The sequence below is a fragment of the Syngnathus typhle genome, linkage group LG17 (genome assembly GCF_033458585.1).
Source record: "Syngnathus typhle isolate RoL2023-S1 ecotype Sweden linkage group LG17, RoL_Styp_1.0, whole genome shotgun sequence".
NCBI classification, from domain to species: Eukaryota; Metazoa; Chordata; class Actinopteri; order Syngnathiformes; family Syngnathidae; genus Syngnathus; species Syngnathus typhle.
In genome coordinates, this window is record NC_083754.1 from 5,123,229 (window position 1) to 5,140,818 (window position 17,590).

Below are 17,590 nucleotides of genomic sequence, written 5' to 3' on the forward strand. Positions count from 1 at the left end.
AATCTTTCATCTGCTTCTTTCTAAAGGCGGAGGGATGAGAGTGATCAATAGGAGCACACCCCAGGAGTGTGCGGGTAAGCAGCATATTTAAACCCAATGTGGAACCCATCATCCATTTGGCCTTGTGGCAAAGGCTTGAAACATGTCAAGTGCTGATTTCTGAATCCGCTGTTGGTTTATGTTGGGTTTTGCCCCACATAGGCTTCTGTAGCTCCCCGTATAACATCCTAGCCTGTTTACAAAGGGGTGGTTCAAATGGCATAATTATAATCATCACGAAAATAAAAATTAATCAAAATAAAAAAAAAGGAAAATAGCACACTGATATTGCACATTAAATAGCAAACAAAATGTAAAGAATTAAACTGTTTGCTTTTATGCTTAATTCATTGTGCTGATCCTTCTGTTGTACCCATCATGGCCACTGGGGGCAGTACAACAGACCACTTTTCTTAGTAAGCTGGAAACAAGTCATTGCTGAGGATAAAGAATATATGTGAGTATTACAATATTGTCGGTCTGTGTTGCTCCACCTTTTTTGAAATCTCCATTGCTTAACGGCTCTTTTATTGTAATGTTGAACGGGCATTCTTGAGGCAAAGTTGTTTAAACACACAGTCTGTAGTCGTCTTATTTCTTTATATTTAATTATATATCTAATTCACGTAATAACATATCATTTTAAAAGTCTGCAGGTGCCGCACCAAGAATATGCAAGGGTCTACTTTGTAATTTTACAGTTAAAGTAATGTTGCTGTAATAATTACTGTGCGCATGTAAAAAAAAAAAAAAAGAAGAGTCCAATTGACGGCGAGTATTTAGTGGTGCGTGCGTGCTGTTTCGTGGCGCGGTTGTAAAAGACGCCGGCCAATCGCGCGACACACACGCATGAGTAGGCGTCGCGTGCACACGCACTGATTTTACGCGCGCCGTTAGCGCTGACCAAAAAGGCACACCTTTAACCACGGTGCAACAGGAGACAATGTATTTATTTTAGATTTCTCAGCTCACCTTAAGTGCAGTATTTCTGGGCGTGGGGAGGCTGCGCGCAATGCGGGACTCGACGTGTCATCCACGCTTGCTGTGATATTCCCGCGTGGGTCACTCTTTGCCCACCTCACTCTGGATTTAAGTGTGATTCTTTTTCATATTCAGGTGTGATTTTTTTTTTTCCTCCTCCAAGTTGACCATGACAGAGATCAGTGAAATGGAAAACGACTCTCAGCTTCAACTGACCAGCCAGCCGCTTCCGTCCAAGGTAAACGAAAATGAACTCGGAATAGATTTGTAAAGATAGATTAGTAATTTGGATTTTGTAGTCATTGTTGTTGTTGTTTTTTTACTTGGCAAAAAGAAACAGTAAGGTTTCCAAACTTATTTCTAGTATCATAGGTACTCACTTTATTATAGCAATGAATGCTCTCGGTAATGTGTGTGCGTGTGTATGTGCGCGCGCGCGCGTGTCTGCGTCTGTTTTACCTGCACTGTGTTCTTCCACCTGTTTCTCAATTATGTAAGAGGTCACAGATGACATCACAGATCAGGGTAGTACATTTATAAATGAGATGTGGCGTCATCACACACACACACGTAAGCACACACTGCAACCTGTGCGTGTGTTTGTGTGTAGATTTGTAAAACTGGTCGATGCTGATGTCTTTTTTGTCATTATCCCAGAAAATACATGTCAGCTCTTTTTGAGATTTTCTGTGCATGTGTAAAACAGTCTAAAATAACAAATCAATGCCCCCCCCCCCCCACACACACACACACCACAGGATAATCGACGATGATCTTTGAGATTCATCTCCTGACTTCATCAGAAAGGAGAGGGGGAGTCATTCATAGCACACCCCACTTCTCAAGACAATGACTCAGGATAATCAGTTAGAGAAATCTCAAAATCAAGCCTTGATAAGCAAGGTAGAAAAAATGCTAAACTTAAATCCGATTGTTGGTATGTGTGTGCTTGCTTAAAGATTCATGGTCATACGTATTGAACTGTTACGATTTTCCAAGATGAAATATCGAGATGAAACTTCATTCTTAACACCTCCCCTCATACCACAGGATAATCCCTCAGGATAATCTTTTAGAGACATTCAATAATCGGGCTTTATCTGATTAGAATTGCGAGTGTCTGTATGTGAGGGAAGGGCGGGGTTCTTTTTCAACATGCCGTACACCCCAATAATCCGATAATTTTTTGATATGATTGATTTAAAAAAACATTTAGAAAAAATGCTGAGGAGCATATGAGTCATGTGGTGGTTGTGATTAGTACAAGTGTCTCCTTGGAGCCAAGTGACTCCCGTCCAGTTTTATTGCTCACCATCTGCTGCTGTGTGCTGATATTCACCAACAAAGCGCTCGCACGACTCACTGGTCTGCATCACAAGCACTCATCGGCGGCTTCACGATTCTTCAGGGATGGACCGTGAAGTGATCCGTGTCCAAAAGATTTTTGCCTTTTGGCTCACGTCTTACAAAACTACAGTCTATGAATCCATTTAAATGCCACCCAAGAGACGAACAAAACTGAAAATCTATTCCTTTCATCTTTTGTTGGCGTGGTGGACGTATTCCATTTCCTCTCCTATCGTTATTACATTTCCGGTCACAGTGATGGAATTTGGAATGAGCATCACCAAACTATGAACATGAAAAACTAAAGAAATGAAACAACAAAATGACATTATAAATAACGCGTACAAGTGCATCTCCGGAACAACCCAGGCTAAAACAAGCTCCTGCCCAACATCCAGAAGTATCTTGACACCCTTTCATCCAAACATTGTACGTATGCTGAATTTAATTGGCCAAAAATGACAGGGAATGTCGCTGCCATCGCAATAGTTTGCTCAAATCCACCCGCGGCGTAGTTGACACCTTTTTTGTAGATGACTATCAGATGTCAAGAGGAGGCGGAGGATTAACCAGACTGGCTTTTCTTTTTCTCTCCTGCCGCGGGTGCGTTGCCAAGGCTGGCAGACAGGAGCGAGCGATCGCTCATTGCTGTTATTTTAGTTCATTGATGGAATACAATGGGAGCGACTCACGTTGCCGTTTATAGTCCTGTGCTCGTCTTCAACTGGCTGCGTGCTTGCTTGATCTTGTACATGGATCGCTTCCTCATCGGATGGGGGACAAATAGGTCATTGCTTGGAATAGATAAATAAATCGAGGATTCTGACACCTGTACTTTCCTATTAGTCTGAGTTTAGCATTCTGTGATTCATACACTGGGCAAAAACATAATCAACACTTTTAACAATCAAAATATGGTAAAACAAGACCTGGCATCCAAATTTGATTCAGGATGGCGGCAGTGTGTTATCATGGAAATGAACACTGCTGTTTGAGATCAGGCGGCCTAGTTAGAGCGTGAAAGATTGTATCCCAAAATGACACCGCGCTCTTCTTCCTTGAGCTCTTTTGAAGTTTTTTTTTTTCCAGGGGATACTATCATCATTTAGATTTGTTAACTTTTTACTCAAAGTAGAAGAAACATGACACTAATCGGCCAAACTCGTTTTGAATAATTGGTTGTGGGCGGAGCTTGTTTGATGACTCGTCGGGTGCCATGCTTTCTATATCATATTTCTGTCAGAGAGCCGCACAATGGAGCATTAACGTTGAATTATATCTGCTGTGTGACTCATCGATTGATTGTGTATGAGTATAATCGGCTTTTACAGTTCTGCGGGGTTGTACGGATGACCTACGTATTGATTGACACCACTGTGCGCTCTTGCGTAGCGGTACTCCATTCCCAACATTTCATCTGACATGTCGCATACAAATGTTCATCTGTTAATGGTGAAACGGAAGCCCGAATGGGAGACTCTTCTCTCTCCAGCTCGCTGTGGATTCGATTAATTGTAATTGAGATGCGCGCTCCAGTTCTGCAGTCATTTGTTCTAATTGACAGACATAAACATGAAGCTTTAAAAATCATGGCTCCCTTACATGAGCTACTTGATTACATTTCCAATTTAACAAAAAACAGCATAAAAACAAATTGCAATAGTTGGAATAAGCCCAATTATGTTACATCATCGCATGTTTTTGTGTTTTGTTTACAGCTTGGGATTACGCTTGTGTCTTCTTCCCTCATATTGCCAAACGGCCAAAAAGCGCAAAACTCGCGATCCGCTTATCTTGCCAGATCGATACGACCTGTTGAGGCCTCTCGTGTGAGTTTACGGAATCCGTCATCGAAGCTGCTTTTTTTTTTTTTTGTCATTACGTGTGACACACAACAATTTGATGTCGTTTTGCACCGCCTCCCATCAGATTACTAGCCTGGGACAGGCTGTTGATAGATGATAAAGGCCCGTTTGACACAATAGCCCCAGCGCCACTGAGATAAGGCGTAAATGTGTGCCCACTGGCACACCCCTTCATGTGTGAGGATGTTCACTGAGCGGCTTATCTGGTTCTGTTTGCAATAAAACTGGCTTTGAACAGGGTCTTATGTGGATGTGACACCTCCAGGAGGTGGAAATGGAGGAAAAATGTGCATCATTCTTCTGGGAGGACTGTGAGAAGTGTGTCGACGGATTTGTTTTCGTTTCTTTCATATTGCATCGCTAATGGAATTTGCTTTCTGTCAGTACCCACAACTGTGTGATGGTTCTTATCCAACATTAGTGTCCCAATACTTTTGTCCACAGTTTGTAGCTGAGGGTTGTGGGTTTTTTTTTCGAGATGTTATTTTATGTGGGATTCATCGTGTTCTTTTTACCACGGGGTGCTTGTATCACAGCGGAATGAAATCATAAAAATTGTTCCGAATCCCTCCCCGAAGGCTCGTCCAATTTTTCTCGCAAAATGTGCAACATTATTGCCTTTTTTTTTTTCCTCTTTTCTCATCAGCTCTCTGTGTGCTTGTTTAGTTGCAGAAACTGAAGCGCTCGCTGTCGTTCATGCGCAGTAAGAGCGTCGAGAATTTTTTCCAACGCTCCTACAGCGACGCCCGCCTCCCCCCGGAGTTCATTACGGAGCCCGATCCGCCTTCGTCGCCCTCGCCGCCCCCGCTGGAACTGATGCCGACGGGCTCGCCCGTTGTGGGCTCGTCGCGGGCCTCGCCGTCGCTCTCGCCGTCAGTCAGCCCCAACCCATCCATCGCCTCCCGCTCGCCCTCGCTCAGACTGTCGCCGTCGTTGACCCCTAAGCCCCCTCAGATCATGCACTGCTTCCACAATCACGTCTTTCGCAAGCCTACCAGCTGCCAGCTCTGCAAGAACATGATCCTCGGTGAGACCATGATAACATACCGACCACATTCTTACTGACCTATATTTCTGCAAGGTCGAACATTTCTATGATAAAAAAAAATGAGGGAGTTCCAGAAATAATGTTTCCCTCATTGTGGTCATCGTTTTGACTTGACTGTGATGCAATACTTCTATTTTGTGTCGTCACATTGATGAATTGCCAACCACAAATTGTTCTTCTTTTCCTGCATTCTAATTTTTTTCCCCTCAGCATGGCCGCTATCTTTATTTTTATTATGTGATGGATCATCCGGCTCCCCTGCAGCCTTCTGCATTCCCGTCCTGTTTTAATCAACACGTCAGAAAAGCCGAAGAGGCGCTCATGTATAATTACGACACGATGGGCAAAGAATAGGGAATAAAAAGTGCTTGTAAATTATTAAAAACCGTCAAGATTGCCGTGCTTTTAACCGTGAACCATGACGTATTTATTTATTTATTTCTATTCTTTCTTCCCACATAGGAAACTCCAAACAAGCTTTGCGGTGTAAAACGTGCAAGCTGGCGGCTCACCTGTGGTGCACTTCGGAACTCTCGCAGCAGCCATGTCACGGGAAGGTGCGACAGAACACACACACCAAAAAAAAAAAAACTCAAATGAAACCAGCATGTTGGTCCATTCTCATAAAAAAACAAACACTTGACGGCATTTCACGTCAACGGTACTCAAGTGGATAAAAATATCTGGAGTAGTCCAAGAAGAACGGGGTGGCTACAAAAACTCAAATGACTTGGCAGGAACAAAAGCAAGAAGCTGATTACATCACAAATGCGTTCTCTCCCCATAATGTGACAGAGTAGCTCATTTGCAAGCCAAGACGGCGACACTTATTTGCTTAATTCGGTGTGAAATGACAGCCTGGTCAGAAAGCCCAGTGTTGAAAATGGCCGCTAGAGCCGAGTGAGATGTTCCTTGACGCCAGTGTGTTTTCCATTCGATAGAATCTCTCGGTTGAAGTCTCCCGTAATGACAGCTTGGGGGGGGGTCTCGGAGATAGAATTAATGGAAGCTGAACAAAAATCATTATGCTCTGTGTTGTCCTCTTAGTCGGGCGCCTTCAAGCGAAACTTCAGCTCGCCGATGCTCGTCACTGAACAACTGTCCGTCGTCAAGGAAGTCCAGCCCAGTCAAGGTGTGTGTGAGTATTGTTTGGAAATGTGAAGATATACGGTAATCCCTCGTTTATCGCAGATAATTGGTTCCAAAAACCACCCGTTATAAATTAAATCCGCAAAGTAGGGTCACCAACAAGGAGTACGAGTTAGCGGAAAGATGCTTATTTGCGATCGTGCTAACACGCGAAAACGGAATGTAAACGAACATTTGGAGCCATACTACCGTAATTTCCGGACTATAAGTCGGACCAGCCATAAAATGCCCAAAAAAGTGAAAAAAAAACATGCATATGTATATAAGTCGCTCCTGAGTATAAGTCACACCCCCCACCCAAACTATGGAAAAAAAACGCAACTTATAGCCGGAAATTACGGTACATGGTCCTAAAGGTTACACGTTTCGTCAATTTCAAAGTTTTATTTTGACTTTTATATGTTTTTTTTTAATTTGGAAAAAAAATCCACAATGTAGTGAAGCCGCGATAAACGAAACGCGAAGAAGCGAGGGATCACTGTACACACAAAATAATCCAATCACTCATCTACCCGACCTATTCAAAATCAACAAGCCGACTACAAATACCACACATAAGTCCACGACGACATTAAGCGTAGCTGACTTGTCCTCAAACAGGCCACCGTACTGTACGATAGGTCAACACATGGGTACATATGTCGCTCCGAATCAAGCTTTAGCACCTCGTGCTGTCATTTCCTTTCCATCTCTGCGATTAAGGGCTAAAAATAACCTACATCATAAGAAATCATGGAAATAACCCCCCAAAAATATTAGAGGCCCAGACAAAAAGCAAAAGCAGCATCACCTTAGCTTTTTTCAAAAGTGGGTCACCCCAGCCAAATTTAGACTCTCCCTTCCCCATTATTCCACCATGTCTATATACAGCCACAATATCCCCATCATGTTGTGTGTGTGATTTCAGAAGCGGGGCGGGCACGCATGGACCCGGTGTACGCCGCCTTGCGCTACGGGACGTCTCTAGCGCAGATGAGCCGCTCCAGTTTCGGCAGCATGTCCGAGTCGCCTACGCGCAGTTTGGTACGAGCGGCGGGCGTACGAGGAGGCGCAAACTGAGCTCTTCAATTTTGTGTTGAGCCATCAAAGGTTTCAATTAACATCGAGTGTATGCTGTTGTTGATCAAAGGGTGAGGCGGGTGAGGAGAGGCAGGAGAGACAGTGCAGCATGGAGGAAGACATCCCCCAGGAGACAGGCGGTAATGGCAGTGTTTATCTGTTGTGTACGTGCAAAGATCAACACATATTATTAGCGTGTATTTACCTTAGACCAGTGGTGTCCAAACTACGGCCTGTGGGCCACATGTGGTCCATTTTTTTATTGGCCCCCAAGAAATTTTTTAAATACAATATGGCCCGTACTTCAACTTTTACTCTAATTTTCATTTTACCCCTCAATGTTGCTATTTAATGAGTCATTAATATTTGAATGATCACAAGCAATAAATGAATCTGCGATCTGATTTGATTTGTTTTGATCTTGGAAGGTTAAGCTTGTGTGATTTTGTAGGCAAATGAATTATGTAAATTAATAAATGCTATGTAAACATGATGACTCATCTAGAAGAAGAGATTTTTTTTAAACCCCCCAAATGGCAGCCATTGCGATTTGAAAAATTGCGTTCTACTCTATTGTTTAAGTCAATTGTTCACTCTTGTCTTTACATGCATGTGCATTTACACACTTGAGTGTTTTCTGTTCCAGACTCCGTCGCTACTGACATTGAGATGGAGAAGGACGACGACGAGACTGCGAGTCAAACCGAGATGCCTGTTGAGGTGCGTGGATGAATTTTTCCCCATTCATTTCAATAAATTTTTCATATTATGACTCCCTCCTTCCCCTTTCCAGGCGCCCGCCAAACGCATCGAGGTGCACTCCATGCACACTTATGTGGCGCTCTACAGCTTTCTGCCTCAGGAGCACAACGACCTGGAACTCCAGTGAGTCAACCGGCATGTTATTGTTTTTGATCATAAATGTCCCTCCTACTTCATCACAGCGTCCTCAGAAGACACGTTTGGGGACTCCTAATTATGCACCCCCAGCTCGTCACTGCGCCCACGTAGCCCGATGGAAGGAGAAGAAAGATATTGAGGTGTAGGAGGCGTTTTGCTGTGTTTAAATTATTCCGTTGGATGAAATGGGTTTTGAATTTGGTCCGATTCTTAAAGAAGCAATAAAGAGAAGTGATAAGGGAAGGATGGAGTTTAAAATGAGACATGAGTAGAATTGATTATTGGCTACTGATTCTGTCTTTCATAATTAATAGAGGTAACTTGACAGTAATATTGTCGCTTTTGGGAGTCGAGAGCTGTAACTCGTGATTATTTTCGACAAATTGTGTGTTAGTGAGTCTTGTAAGTCGTCCGCATTTGCTGCTAGTGTTTGTGTTCAAATGTAAAGTTCTTTAAAGGGTTATAACTTCCAATAATTGGAGCTAATTCTTTTTTTTTTTTTTTGTAATTTAAAACATTTCCCTACAGTCTCAAGTTTTTGACAAGTTAAAGATTGCGGGAGGGTTAAAACCTTCTAAAAAATGATTTTTACAGTCTCTGCATTGCGAATTTGGAATATTGTCCTTTAAAGTTTTCCCACGTATTCCCGTATCAGTTTTCTACGATTTAGTTCTTCTCATAAGTAATTCAGCCTCCTTTGTCGAAGTCAAGAACTTTTTTTTTTTGGGGTCCTTGACTTTTTTTTGTCCTGCTTTTTATGTGCTTATCACAAATCCGTCTTTCCTCTCTCCCCCATCCGCACTTTCCTCCTTCTATTATCCTCCTTCCGCCTTATCGTGTCCAGCCCCGGTGATCGGGTGCAAGTCACAGACGACTCCAACGAGGAGTGGTGGAAGGTGGGTGATGCGACTAAATTAGAATTTTGCCGCGTGCGAGCTGCGCATATGATAACAAAGGTGTTAAAATCGAGTGCACCTGCTCGGATGCAAATTGAGTCATTTGTTCCGAAGATTAGTCTAAAAATAGAAAAATGGTCTGCATATATGAGCGTGCCAGTGTGTGTAGACGCAATCAGCCTATCAAGGCCTTCATCAATTCCCGCATTTTTAATCAGCCGTGATTGTTGTGAGCACATGATGCACACGAAACTCCGCCCTTCACAAGCTGTGAAGTATGCGATGAGAAATAATGTGTGAAATATGGCCGCACAGACCGTTTCAGCTGTTTATGCAAATATATTGAAAACAATTTTAGCTTGTCGGGAGTGATTATTGCCACGGGTTTCGCACAGACACACACACGCGCTCAAATATATATATTTCTTTTAATTAAGAAATGCAAATACAAATAATCCGTCAATTGAACGAGTCAAGGCTTAACTGGATTTCTGTTGTTTGGCCTCCTCCAGGGCAAGAGCGGAGACAAGGTCGGCTTTTTCCCGGCCAACTTTGTGCAGCGAGTGCGTCCCGGCGAGAGAGTGTGGCGCGTCATTCAGGGAACATCCGCCGGCAGTCGGGAAAGAGGACACATGGTAGTCAAGGAGGCGCAGGTACCCGAACCCATTTTATGCTGTTTAATGCTCGTGTGGTGGTAACCACGGCAACCGAGCGACGACGTTCTAAACCTCTGTGCTTGCGCGCTCAAAAATTCCGCATTGTCGCGATTTTTTAAACCGTCTCGGTTGTTAGCGAACAAGGTGGATATTCCAAGATAGCTTCAGCAAAGCTGTTTGAGGTGTACCTAATAAATTGCCTTTTGTCAGATCTGCGTGGGCAAGCGTGAGGACGGCGAAACCTTGGTGAAGCTGAGCAGCGGCAAGAAGCGAGGCCTGGTCCCCGCTTTCTCCATCGAGGAGATCTGAGCTTCACCGGTATCGTCAACACCTCCTTTTGGCTTTTTCCATCTTCTTCTTTCTGCACCGATGACGTGGACCGTAAAAAAAAAAAAACGCTTTGCCAAGTCTCTTCACTGTAAGTCTCAAAGGATAACAAAATGGACTCTTGTTTGTTTACACTGGGGTGACACGCTTCCTTCTTCCTACACGCTTTGCTGTGTTCCATCAAACGCATGAAAAAAAATGTCAAAGCTGGAGAGGGCAGATACGAAAGATTTCTTTTTTTTTTTTAAATCACAGTTTTACATTGGACCAACACAGGCCGAAACCTTTCCTTGTGCGCTACACTCTGCTCAGTTAGGTCACAACACTTAATTAATGTGACGTCTAATGAACGCCCCACCACAAGAAAAAAAGAAATCCCATTAAAAAGTGGAGGTATAGATAGATTTGTGTGAAAGTTGTTCAAGCAAAAAAAGCCATTTTAGTCTCATTTCCATACAAAGGATGTAGAGACCGTAGACGTTTGTATGAGCTGAAGAAAATGAGTGTGTGCGCTGAAGCGTACGCTCAGACGGTGTCTGCACGGACCCTCTGAGTCATCACCGATCCAAAGTCACCTACTGCTCGGCTTCCCATCGTCTGGCTTTCATGCGGGAACATTCGCCGGTCCCTTATAAAGGACACCTCGCTTCCGTCCCTGCGTGAGGCCGGCGTGGAATCAAAGACGGAAGCCTTTCATCCTAGGCGGAGCTTAGCTAGCTTCTTCCCACTTTGAGATGATAAGTGTTGTATTCCATTGAACAGTCAATACACGAACGTAACTGGATTCGGTCCACATGTTAAGCTTGTAAACATCAATGTTTTGTCATTTATTGTCTTTTGAAAATTTTGCCCCTTCCAATAAATGGCTGGAGATGCATTGCGGACGATGGCTCTTCTTGTACAAAATCAAAAAAAAAACGTTGCTATTCGTTAGCCTGTCTATGGTGTTTTGCACTGTTTGTTAGCATTAAGCTAACTGGATTTTGTTAAAGTGAAGATAATACAAGACGTGTAAATCTCTTTGTGTTATGTTTGACTCCAGGTCCCGGAAGGAAGAAAAAAAAACAGTCAATTAATATTGTTATTGTATTTGAAATGCCATTTCAGTGGTTATCGTGACACTTTTCTTTTTGGATGCCATTGGTGCCCTTTGGAAAAGACGTCACTAAGAAAATATCCTGCTCTGTGGTTCGCATCACCACCTTTCACAACATCCTTCATGTGGAACGTTGCTGGACGGATTTCGCAGTAAAGGCATCATAATTGTGAGTGAGTGCCACACTATTTTTATTGTCATGCCATGAAAGTGTTTTCTTCCTAAAAGTTAACATTGCGTTTTGGGACTAGGTGATAAAACTCCCCCAAATGGTTTGATGTTGTAAGGCTTTCTTGTCTCACATAATTGCACTTTTGTGCATTTTCTGTCAATCATTCCTGGCAGCACTTTAGCACTTCAGTACGTGCGTGCTAAGTGCCTCATCAATATTTCTTTTCTTTTGCTAACCAGCCAATCACAATTAGTGCAGAAAAAGGAAATGACGCAAATTTCTCGAGACCTTAAATTGCGACGTTAATTCATATCATGCAAAAAAAAAACAAGGTGGCAATTTTATCCTTATTTCCTCTAAAGAAAAACATTTAATTCAACACACACACACGCAATGTTCTTTTGGGGCGGCCAGAATAATTGCTAACATGACTAGATGACGAGGAAATTTAGATACAAAAATAGATCTGGAAAAAAAAAGAATTGTGGTTCACGTAATCACAGGTTCCACAAACACATGCACACTGTCATAGGGACATGTCGGTGATAGCCGTTGACAGAGGCGTAAAGGAAAAACCTTTCATTACGCTTTCAAGCTCACCCACACAAGCGCAATCTTTTGTCTTTGCCATCAAGACATCAAGTAGTAAACAATAGCCACTTCTCTTCATGTCCCTCCCATGCAAAACTCAATTTTTGTCATATACCGTATTGGCCCGAATATAAGACGACCCCAATTACAAGACGACCCCCTCTTTTTCAAGACTCAAGTTTGAAAAAAGCCTTTGCCTAGACCCCAAATGTAAGACGACACCCCCCTTTTTCAGTTTTATTTAAATGACGAAAAAAAAAAACGCCTTATATTCGGGCCAATACGGTAAATCCTCTATTCGTAAAATGAAACTGAAATGAAAATATCACTTGTTTTTCAAACTCTTTTCTATTCATGACCCCTTTTTTTCTAAATGTACTCTGAATTGTAGCCACATTTAGAGGACAATGATTCCGATCTCATTATATCTGATTAGCATTAGCCTGCTAGCCCCTGTATACAGAGAAGAAAATAAATGAAGTCTATTTCCCTTTGGCACTAATTACAGGTAGAATAACACCTAATGAGTCTGTGAGTCAGCGGATGCCCTACGTTTGTTCACAATGTTCTCCCTCTAATTAATCTCAATTTTGACCCTGCAGCGCGCACGTTGTACACGTACACACAAACACACAGCTTGTGTCATCCTTTAAACTTCACATTGGTACACAGTTGGAAGAGAAGACTTTATAAGTGGTTCTTTTAGACAAGACGCACGACTTCATTTGAGCCTAAATGAGATAGAAAGACCTTAGTGGTCTTGAGTCACTAATTCGGTTTACTTTGTTTGTGGGTCTGCGGGATTAGCACACACACACACACACACGCACTGTCTCTCTTCGACATCTTTCTGATGGGCTGTAACGAGAAACAACTGAATTAGCGTGCGCGCTAGTGACTTGTTTGTCTGCTTGTCAGTCCGCGTGACGTCAGCTTGTGTTTACGGGACTCGTTTATTGTTATTTGTAAATGAATGCCTTCAAATGATGACTCGTTTTGTCGGCAGGATGACGTTACAAACCTCAAGGCTAATCTGTGTCGTGGTCATATCTTTTCCGTTGTTTTCCTAGAGGAGAGTTTGTAAAGAATTGAGCTTCGTATTGTAGGTGCCTTTACATGCCACAAACTGGAGGCGAAGAGCTACTTTTGTCTAAATGAAGCTCCTCAACTCACTTAACTTGCGATATTAAACAGTCACTAGCTTAGTTTTAAATACAACACACTTGTTTATTGGATTTTCCTAATGTGTGTGAAACAACCCACTATAATTAAAATATATATCCATCCATCCATTATCTGTACCGCTTGTTCCCACAGGGGTCGTGGGTGAAATATATGAATAAATAAAATAAAAGTTCTGATGTGTTTTTATCAGCTCTATCCAGATGTAAAACATAGAAGCGGAGCGCCACAGGGAAATGTTTGCCTATTCCGTGCTCAGAGGATTCCACTAGGCTGCTTGGCACTGTTGATGAATGATTATAATTGGCAAACTGGCGCCGGCATGAGGATGGAATTTTTTTTTTTTTATTATAACACGATGCTCTTGCTTGCTTTGATCAATGAGGTGGCTGAATTGGGGTCACATTACCGCATAGGTCAATCACAGGCATTTTTCTGGAACCCTGAGATTTCCAAGGGCACTCAAACATCTCATAAAAACAATTTTTCATTATGATATTTCTGACCAAACCGAGAAAATAAGTGAACCGTGATGGTCAAAGATAAATATCGATGAAGGTTACATCCACCCCGAAGCCTCCTCTAAAGTCACGGAGGAATGCGCTCAAATGAATACACCTAATTTATGGAGTCTTTTCGCAGGCAGACAAAGAAAGCACGGGTGTGACCATTTTGACCCAAGCGTGGAGAAGCTATGAATTTTGAGGAGACGCCATCGACAGTGGCTTTTGATGTACGGCCAGCGTGGCGGCGTTTAACGATGTCGTCCAGATGACAAAGAACCCAAATTCTAATGGGAAGACATGATGGAAGATGATGGCTTGACAGGATGACAAATCGTGTTTTTTTTTTTTTTTAAAGATGCTGCATCAAAACAAAGAGCAAAGACCCGTGAAATTTTGCATGGTTTACTTTCGAACCTAACTAAGATGGATGGAACTTTTCTGCTCGTCATTCTCAGCGGGCCACAAACTCGAAATCCACTCTGGATGATTGCGCTACACCCGCCCGTTATCATCATCAACTCACCACTGTCCCTCACAAAGGGCGCTTAAAAGCATCGATTTCGCTCCAGTCAACGACCCTCCGTTGAAAAGCTAGACTTTTGTTGCCATGGCAACTGCTTCTATCCTAAATGCCACACGGATTGTCGTATGTAAGCTGCGTGTGGCGGAACAAAAAAAAAAAAAAAATCCAGACCCCACACACAGACCAGAGATCAGGGAGAGGGTCACAAAGGTTGGGATGAAACCAGCCAAACGTTGCTTTCATGGCCGCGCTAGTCGGAAAGCGATTGAAGTAGGTTAAGCATGAAAGCGTCACTGCTCAAATTAGACTGTCCTCCAGAATAGATGACCCAAAAGCGCCCACCCTCCCCTCCTTTCACTGAATGCACTTCCCACAATGAATTTGTTGAGTTACGCTCTGTTATATATTGTTTCTATTTTATTTTGAATTTATTACTCATTGACATGTCAGAAAATGTTGATTGATCATGTGTGATAGCTGACCCTCAAATGTCAGGTGATGTATTCTTATAAACGGGGCTCGATCCATCTTTAAAATAACATTTTACAAGTTTACTTGAACAGTTAGCAATTCCAAACAATTGACTATTAATTTGAGATTTCAGTTGAGGTACGACATCTGCTTAAGATCATGAAATCTTCTCATTTTTACATCTCAGATGCTATAAAGCTTAAACGTAAAACAAATTGAACTTTATTTTACTCCAATTTGTTCCTAAACGTCTTTTGCTCAGAATGACAGCTTTGTATTTACTTTGTCATAAGTGTCAGCCAGCCCCAAAGTGCTAGAGATGCTTTGTGACTCAGCACTTAGTTATATGCGTCGCTTTGTTATTCATTTTTAATATCCATCGGTGTGTTCGTCTCAAAGCAAAGGAGCGGCGCTTTCAAGCCAAAAATTCAACTCATTTATTGGGTCAACACCTTTTTCTTACATTACAAACAAGATGTTCCATTCCTTAATGACAACTAGTCATATTTAAGCACAAATTCAAATACCAATGTAAAGCACTTACATTAAACCAAGAAAAAAAAAACAGACCCAATTTCAATCAAAGAAATCAAGTTAGCTTTGACTTAGCCCAGCAGCGGCGCCACCTCGTTACGGGTAGGTGGCGGCCTCTTGATGCTGAACAGGTCACGCAGATTGACCTCCGGGTCGACGTAGTGCGGGATCTTGCGCTCGTTGAACAGGCCCGCCAGGTTCACCTCCACTTTAGCCCGGCGTGAGATGCGCATGCGAAGAGCAAACAGCCGGTTGAGGTTGTCCTCCATCAGGGGGAGGCGACGACCATCCACGCGCTTCTGCCACCACTTTTTGGGACGGTCACGATTCTGTTCAAAGACAAATATATATATATATATTTTAAATACATTTACCGATTTTAGTAACTTTTCTTACCTTGGGTATGGCGACACCAGGGTCATGTCGATGCAAATGCCTGACCATGCTCTCCTGCGGAATGCATGCGTGTCCAAATTTAGTGTTCAGAAATTGCAAATGGCTGCCGCCATGCTACATACCCGCATGGCAAAGGTGCGTGGGCAGTCTGGGAAGGAGCACTTGTACTTGAGGAGCTTCAGGTGCACCTTGCGGATGTGGTGCTGCAGGTTGAAGGTGGTGGAGAAGAAGGCGTCGCAGTTGTCGCGGGGGCACACCAACACCGGCTTGTGCGTGGCGTGGACCCGCTTGTGATGGCGCAGTGAGTTGGCCTGCTTGAACTCCTTTTTGCAGACTTGGCATATAAATGTTGCTTAAAAAAAAACATTTAAATTAATTTTGAATGATTATTATTTGGTTTATTTTACTTTATACTTACACGGGTGTTTGACCATGTGCTTCTGAAGCATGCTCCAAGTCACAGTGACCACCTTGCAGTTTTCATCTGGACAGCGGTAACCTGTATAGTAACATCACAATAGTTCTGCACTCATAAGGTTTCATTTAAAGGTTGACAACCTGCATGCTTCTTCTCATGGGCATTTCGGGCCATGCGGGAGTCAAACATAGCACCGCATTCCTTCTTTGAACACCTGCGGGAGACAGTCTGGGTTTTAACTTTTTTCCCACCGTTTGTACAATTTTTGTGTTTTCCACCTGGCGGACTGACACAGTTCAATGCCAATATGAACTTACTTGAACTTGGCAGTCAGGGCGTGTTCTTGTAGGTGCACCTTGAAGCGAAATCTCTTTTTGAAAGTCAGGGAGCAGCCAGCCTGAGGGCACTGGAAGCAAATAGTTTGCCCGCAGGATGTGGCTGGATGTGGATTTCTCAGAACTGTCGATAGAGTTTGGCCTTCTGGCTCCCTCTAGAGGGGATTACCTTGAAGTACTTTTCTTTATCACCATGGGTGTAGCACATGTGCCTCTTTAGATGGTCTGCCTGGAAGAAACTTTTATTGCAGGTGTCTAACTCGCATCTGTGAAGCAGAAACCAAAGAATGTAAGCATATGTGTATAAACATGCATTTTATTTGGATTTTCTGACAATTCTATTCTCTTGTAAAAGTCTATAAAATATTTTTTGGGTTATATTTGACCCTTGAAATTAACCCATGCCGTCTATGATAAATTAGCCGTATCACTACAAGTCCCAGAATGCATCTCGTGCTATGACGTCATGTCCCCCCACCTCAACTTTAGCAATGCTAGTTTATTAGCACTAACGAGACGCTCGTTTATAGCATTTTAAGACGCAACTTAGCATATGAGCACTTGTCGTTTAACCACTTTCTGAGTTGTTACACTTAAATGTTTCACTTAAATGAAATTTATTAACTAAAAGTGTGACTTACTTGAATTGTCTCACACCATCATGTTGCCTTAAGTGGCGACGGAGATGTGATTTCCGGGAGAATCGACCATTGCACCCGCTCACAGTGCACTGCCAAGGACGCTGAGTATGAAATAGTCTTTTTTGTTTTTTTAAATCCGCTTATTATACGATTTTTCAAAACGTTTACTTACAGCCCCGGTGTGACTTGCTTCGTGCTGCCGTAGCCTGCTTTGCTTGGAGAAAGTGGCGCCACACGCTGCGTGGAGACACTTGAACTGTTGGCTCACTTGTGGACAACCTGTAGAAGGTTTAACCGCACAGTCGCTGCTCATTTTTTTGAAATTCTAATCTTTTTTGTAGTAAACTGAATCCAACATCGCCGTTTCCAGTCTTTCTTATAGACATCTAATTGGGTAAGTGGCAGCAGCAGGCGACATTTTGCTCATTTAAATAAAGCGAATCCAGTGACGCTATTTG

General features: G+C 42.8%; 2 protein-coding genes across 2 annotated transcripts; one reads left to right on the plus strand and one right to left on the minus strand.

The window, feature by feature from the left end:
• The first annotated feature begins 4,904 nt into the window (after positions 1-4,904).
• On the plus strand, positions 4,905-11,114 carry LOC133170645 (SH3 and cysteine-rich domain-containing protein 2-like). Its single transcript, XM_061303720.1, has 10 exons — positions 4,905-5,259; positions 5,743-5,837; positions 6,328-6,412; positions 7,337-7,452; positions 7,559-7,628; positions 8,135-8,208; positions 8,282-8,373; positions 9,233-9,284; positions 9,797-9,937; positions 10,151-11,114. Exons 1-10 carry the CDS (start codon positions 4,929-4,931, stop codon positions 10,247-10,249), a joined length of 1,155 nt encoding a protein of 384 aa, XP_061159704.1. The 5' UTR covers positions 4,905-4,928; the 3' UTR covers positions 10,250-11,114.
• Positions 11,115-15,299: 4,185 nt separating this feature from the next.
• Positions 15,300-17,445, minus strand: 42sp43 (P43 5S RNA-binding protein). Its single transcript, XM_061303947.1, has 9 exons — positions 17,305-17,445; positions 17,133-17,233; positions 16,661-16,757; positions 16,474-16,562; positions 16,297-16,370; positions 16,157-16,237; positions 15,861-16,090; positions 15,739-15,792; positions 15,300-15,671 (listed from the first exon to the last, which is right to left on the minus strand). The coding sequence occupies exons 1-9, from the start codon at positions 17,443-17,445 to the stop codon at positions 15,414-15,416; spliced, it is 1,125 nt and encodes a 374-aa protein (XP_061159931.1). The 3' UTR covers positions 15,300-15,413.
• Between the last annotated feature and the right edge of the window lie 145 nt (positions 17,446-17,590).

Bases quoted from the DNA above. Each gene is read 5' to 3' on its own strand.
- LOC133170645 (XM_061303720.1), top strand. From the start codon at position 4,929: ATGCGCAGTAAGAGCGTCGAGAATTTTTTCCAACGCTCCTACAGCGAC. The intron at 7,453-7,558 runs GTACGAGCGGCG...TGTTGATCAAAG, and splicing joins AGTCGCCTACGCGCAGTTTG to GGTGAGGCGGGTGAGGAGAG. The intron at 9,285-9,796 runs GTGGGTGATGCG...GGCCTCCTCCAG, and splicing joins CCAACGAGGAGTGGTGGAAG to GGCAAGAGCGGAGACAAGGT.
- 42sp43 (XM_061303947.1), bottom strand. From the start codon at position 17,445: ATGAGCAGCGACTGTGCGGTTAAACCTTCTACAGGTTGTCCACAAGTG. The intron at 17,234-17,304 runs GTAAGTAAACGT...TTTCATACTCAG, and splicing joins AAGCAAGTCACACCGGGGCT to CGTCCTTGGCAGTGCACTGT. The intron at 16,371-16,473 runs GTAAGTTCATAT...TGTCTCCCGCAG, and splicing joins GCCCTGACTGCCAAGTTCAA to GTGTTCAAAGAAGGAATGCG.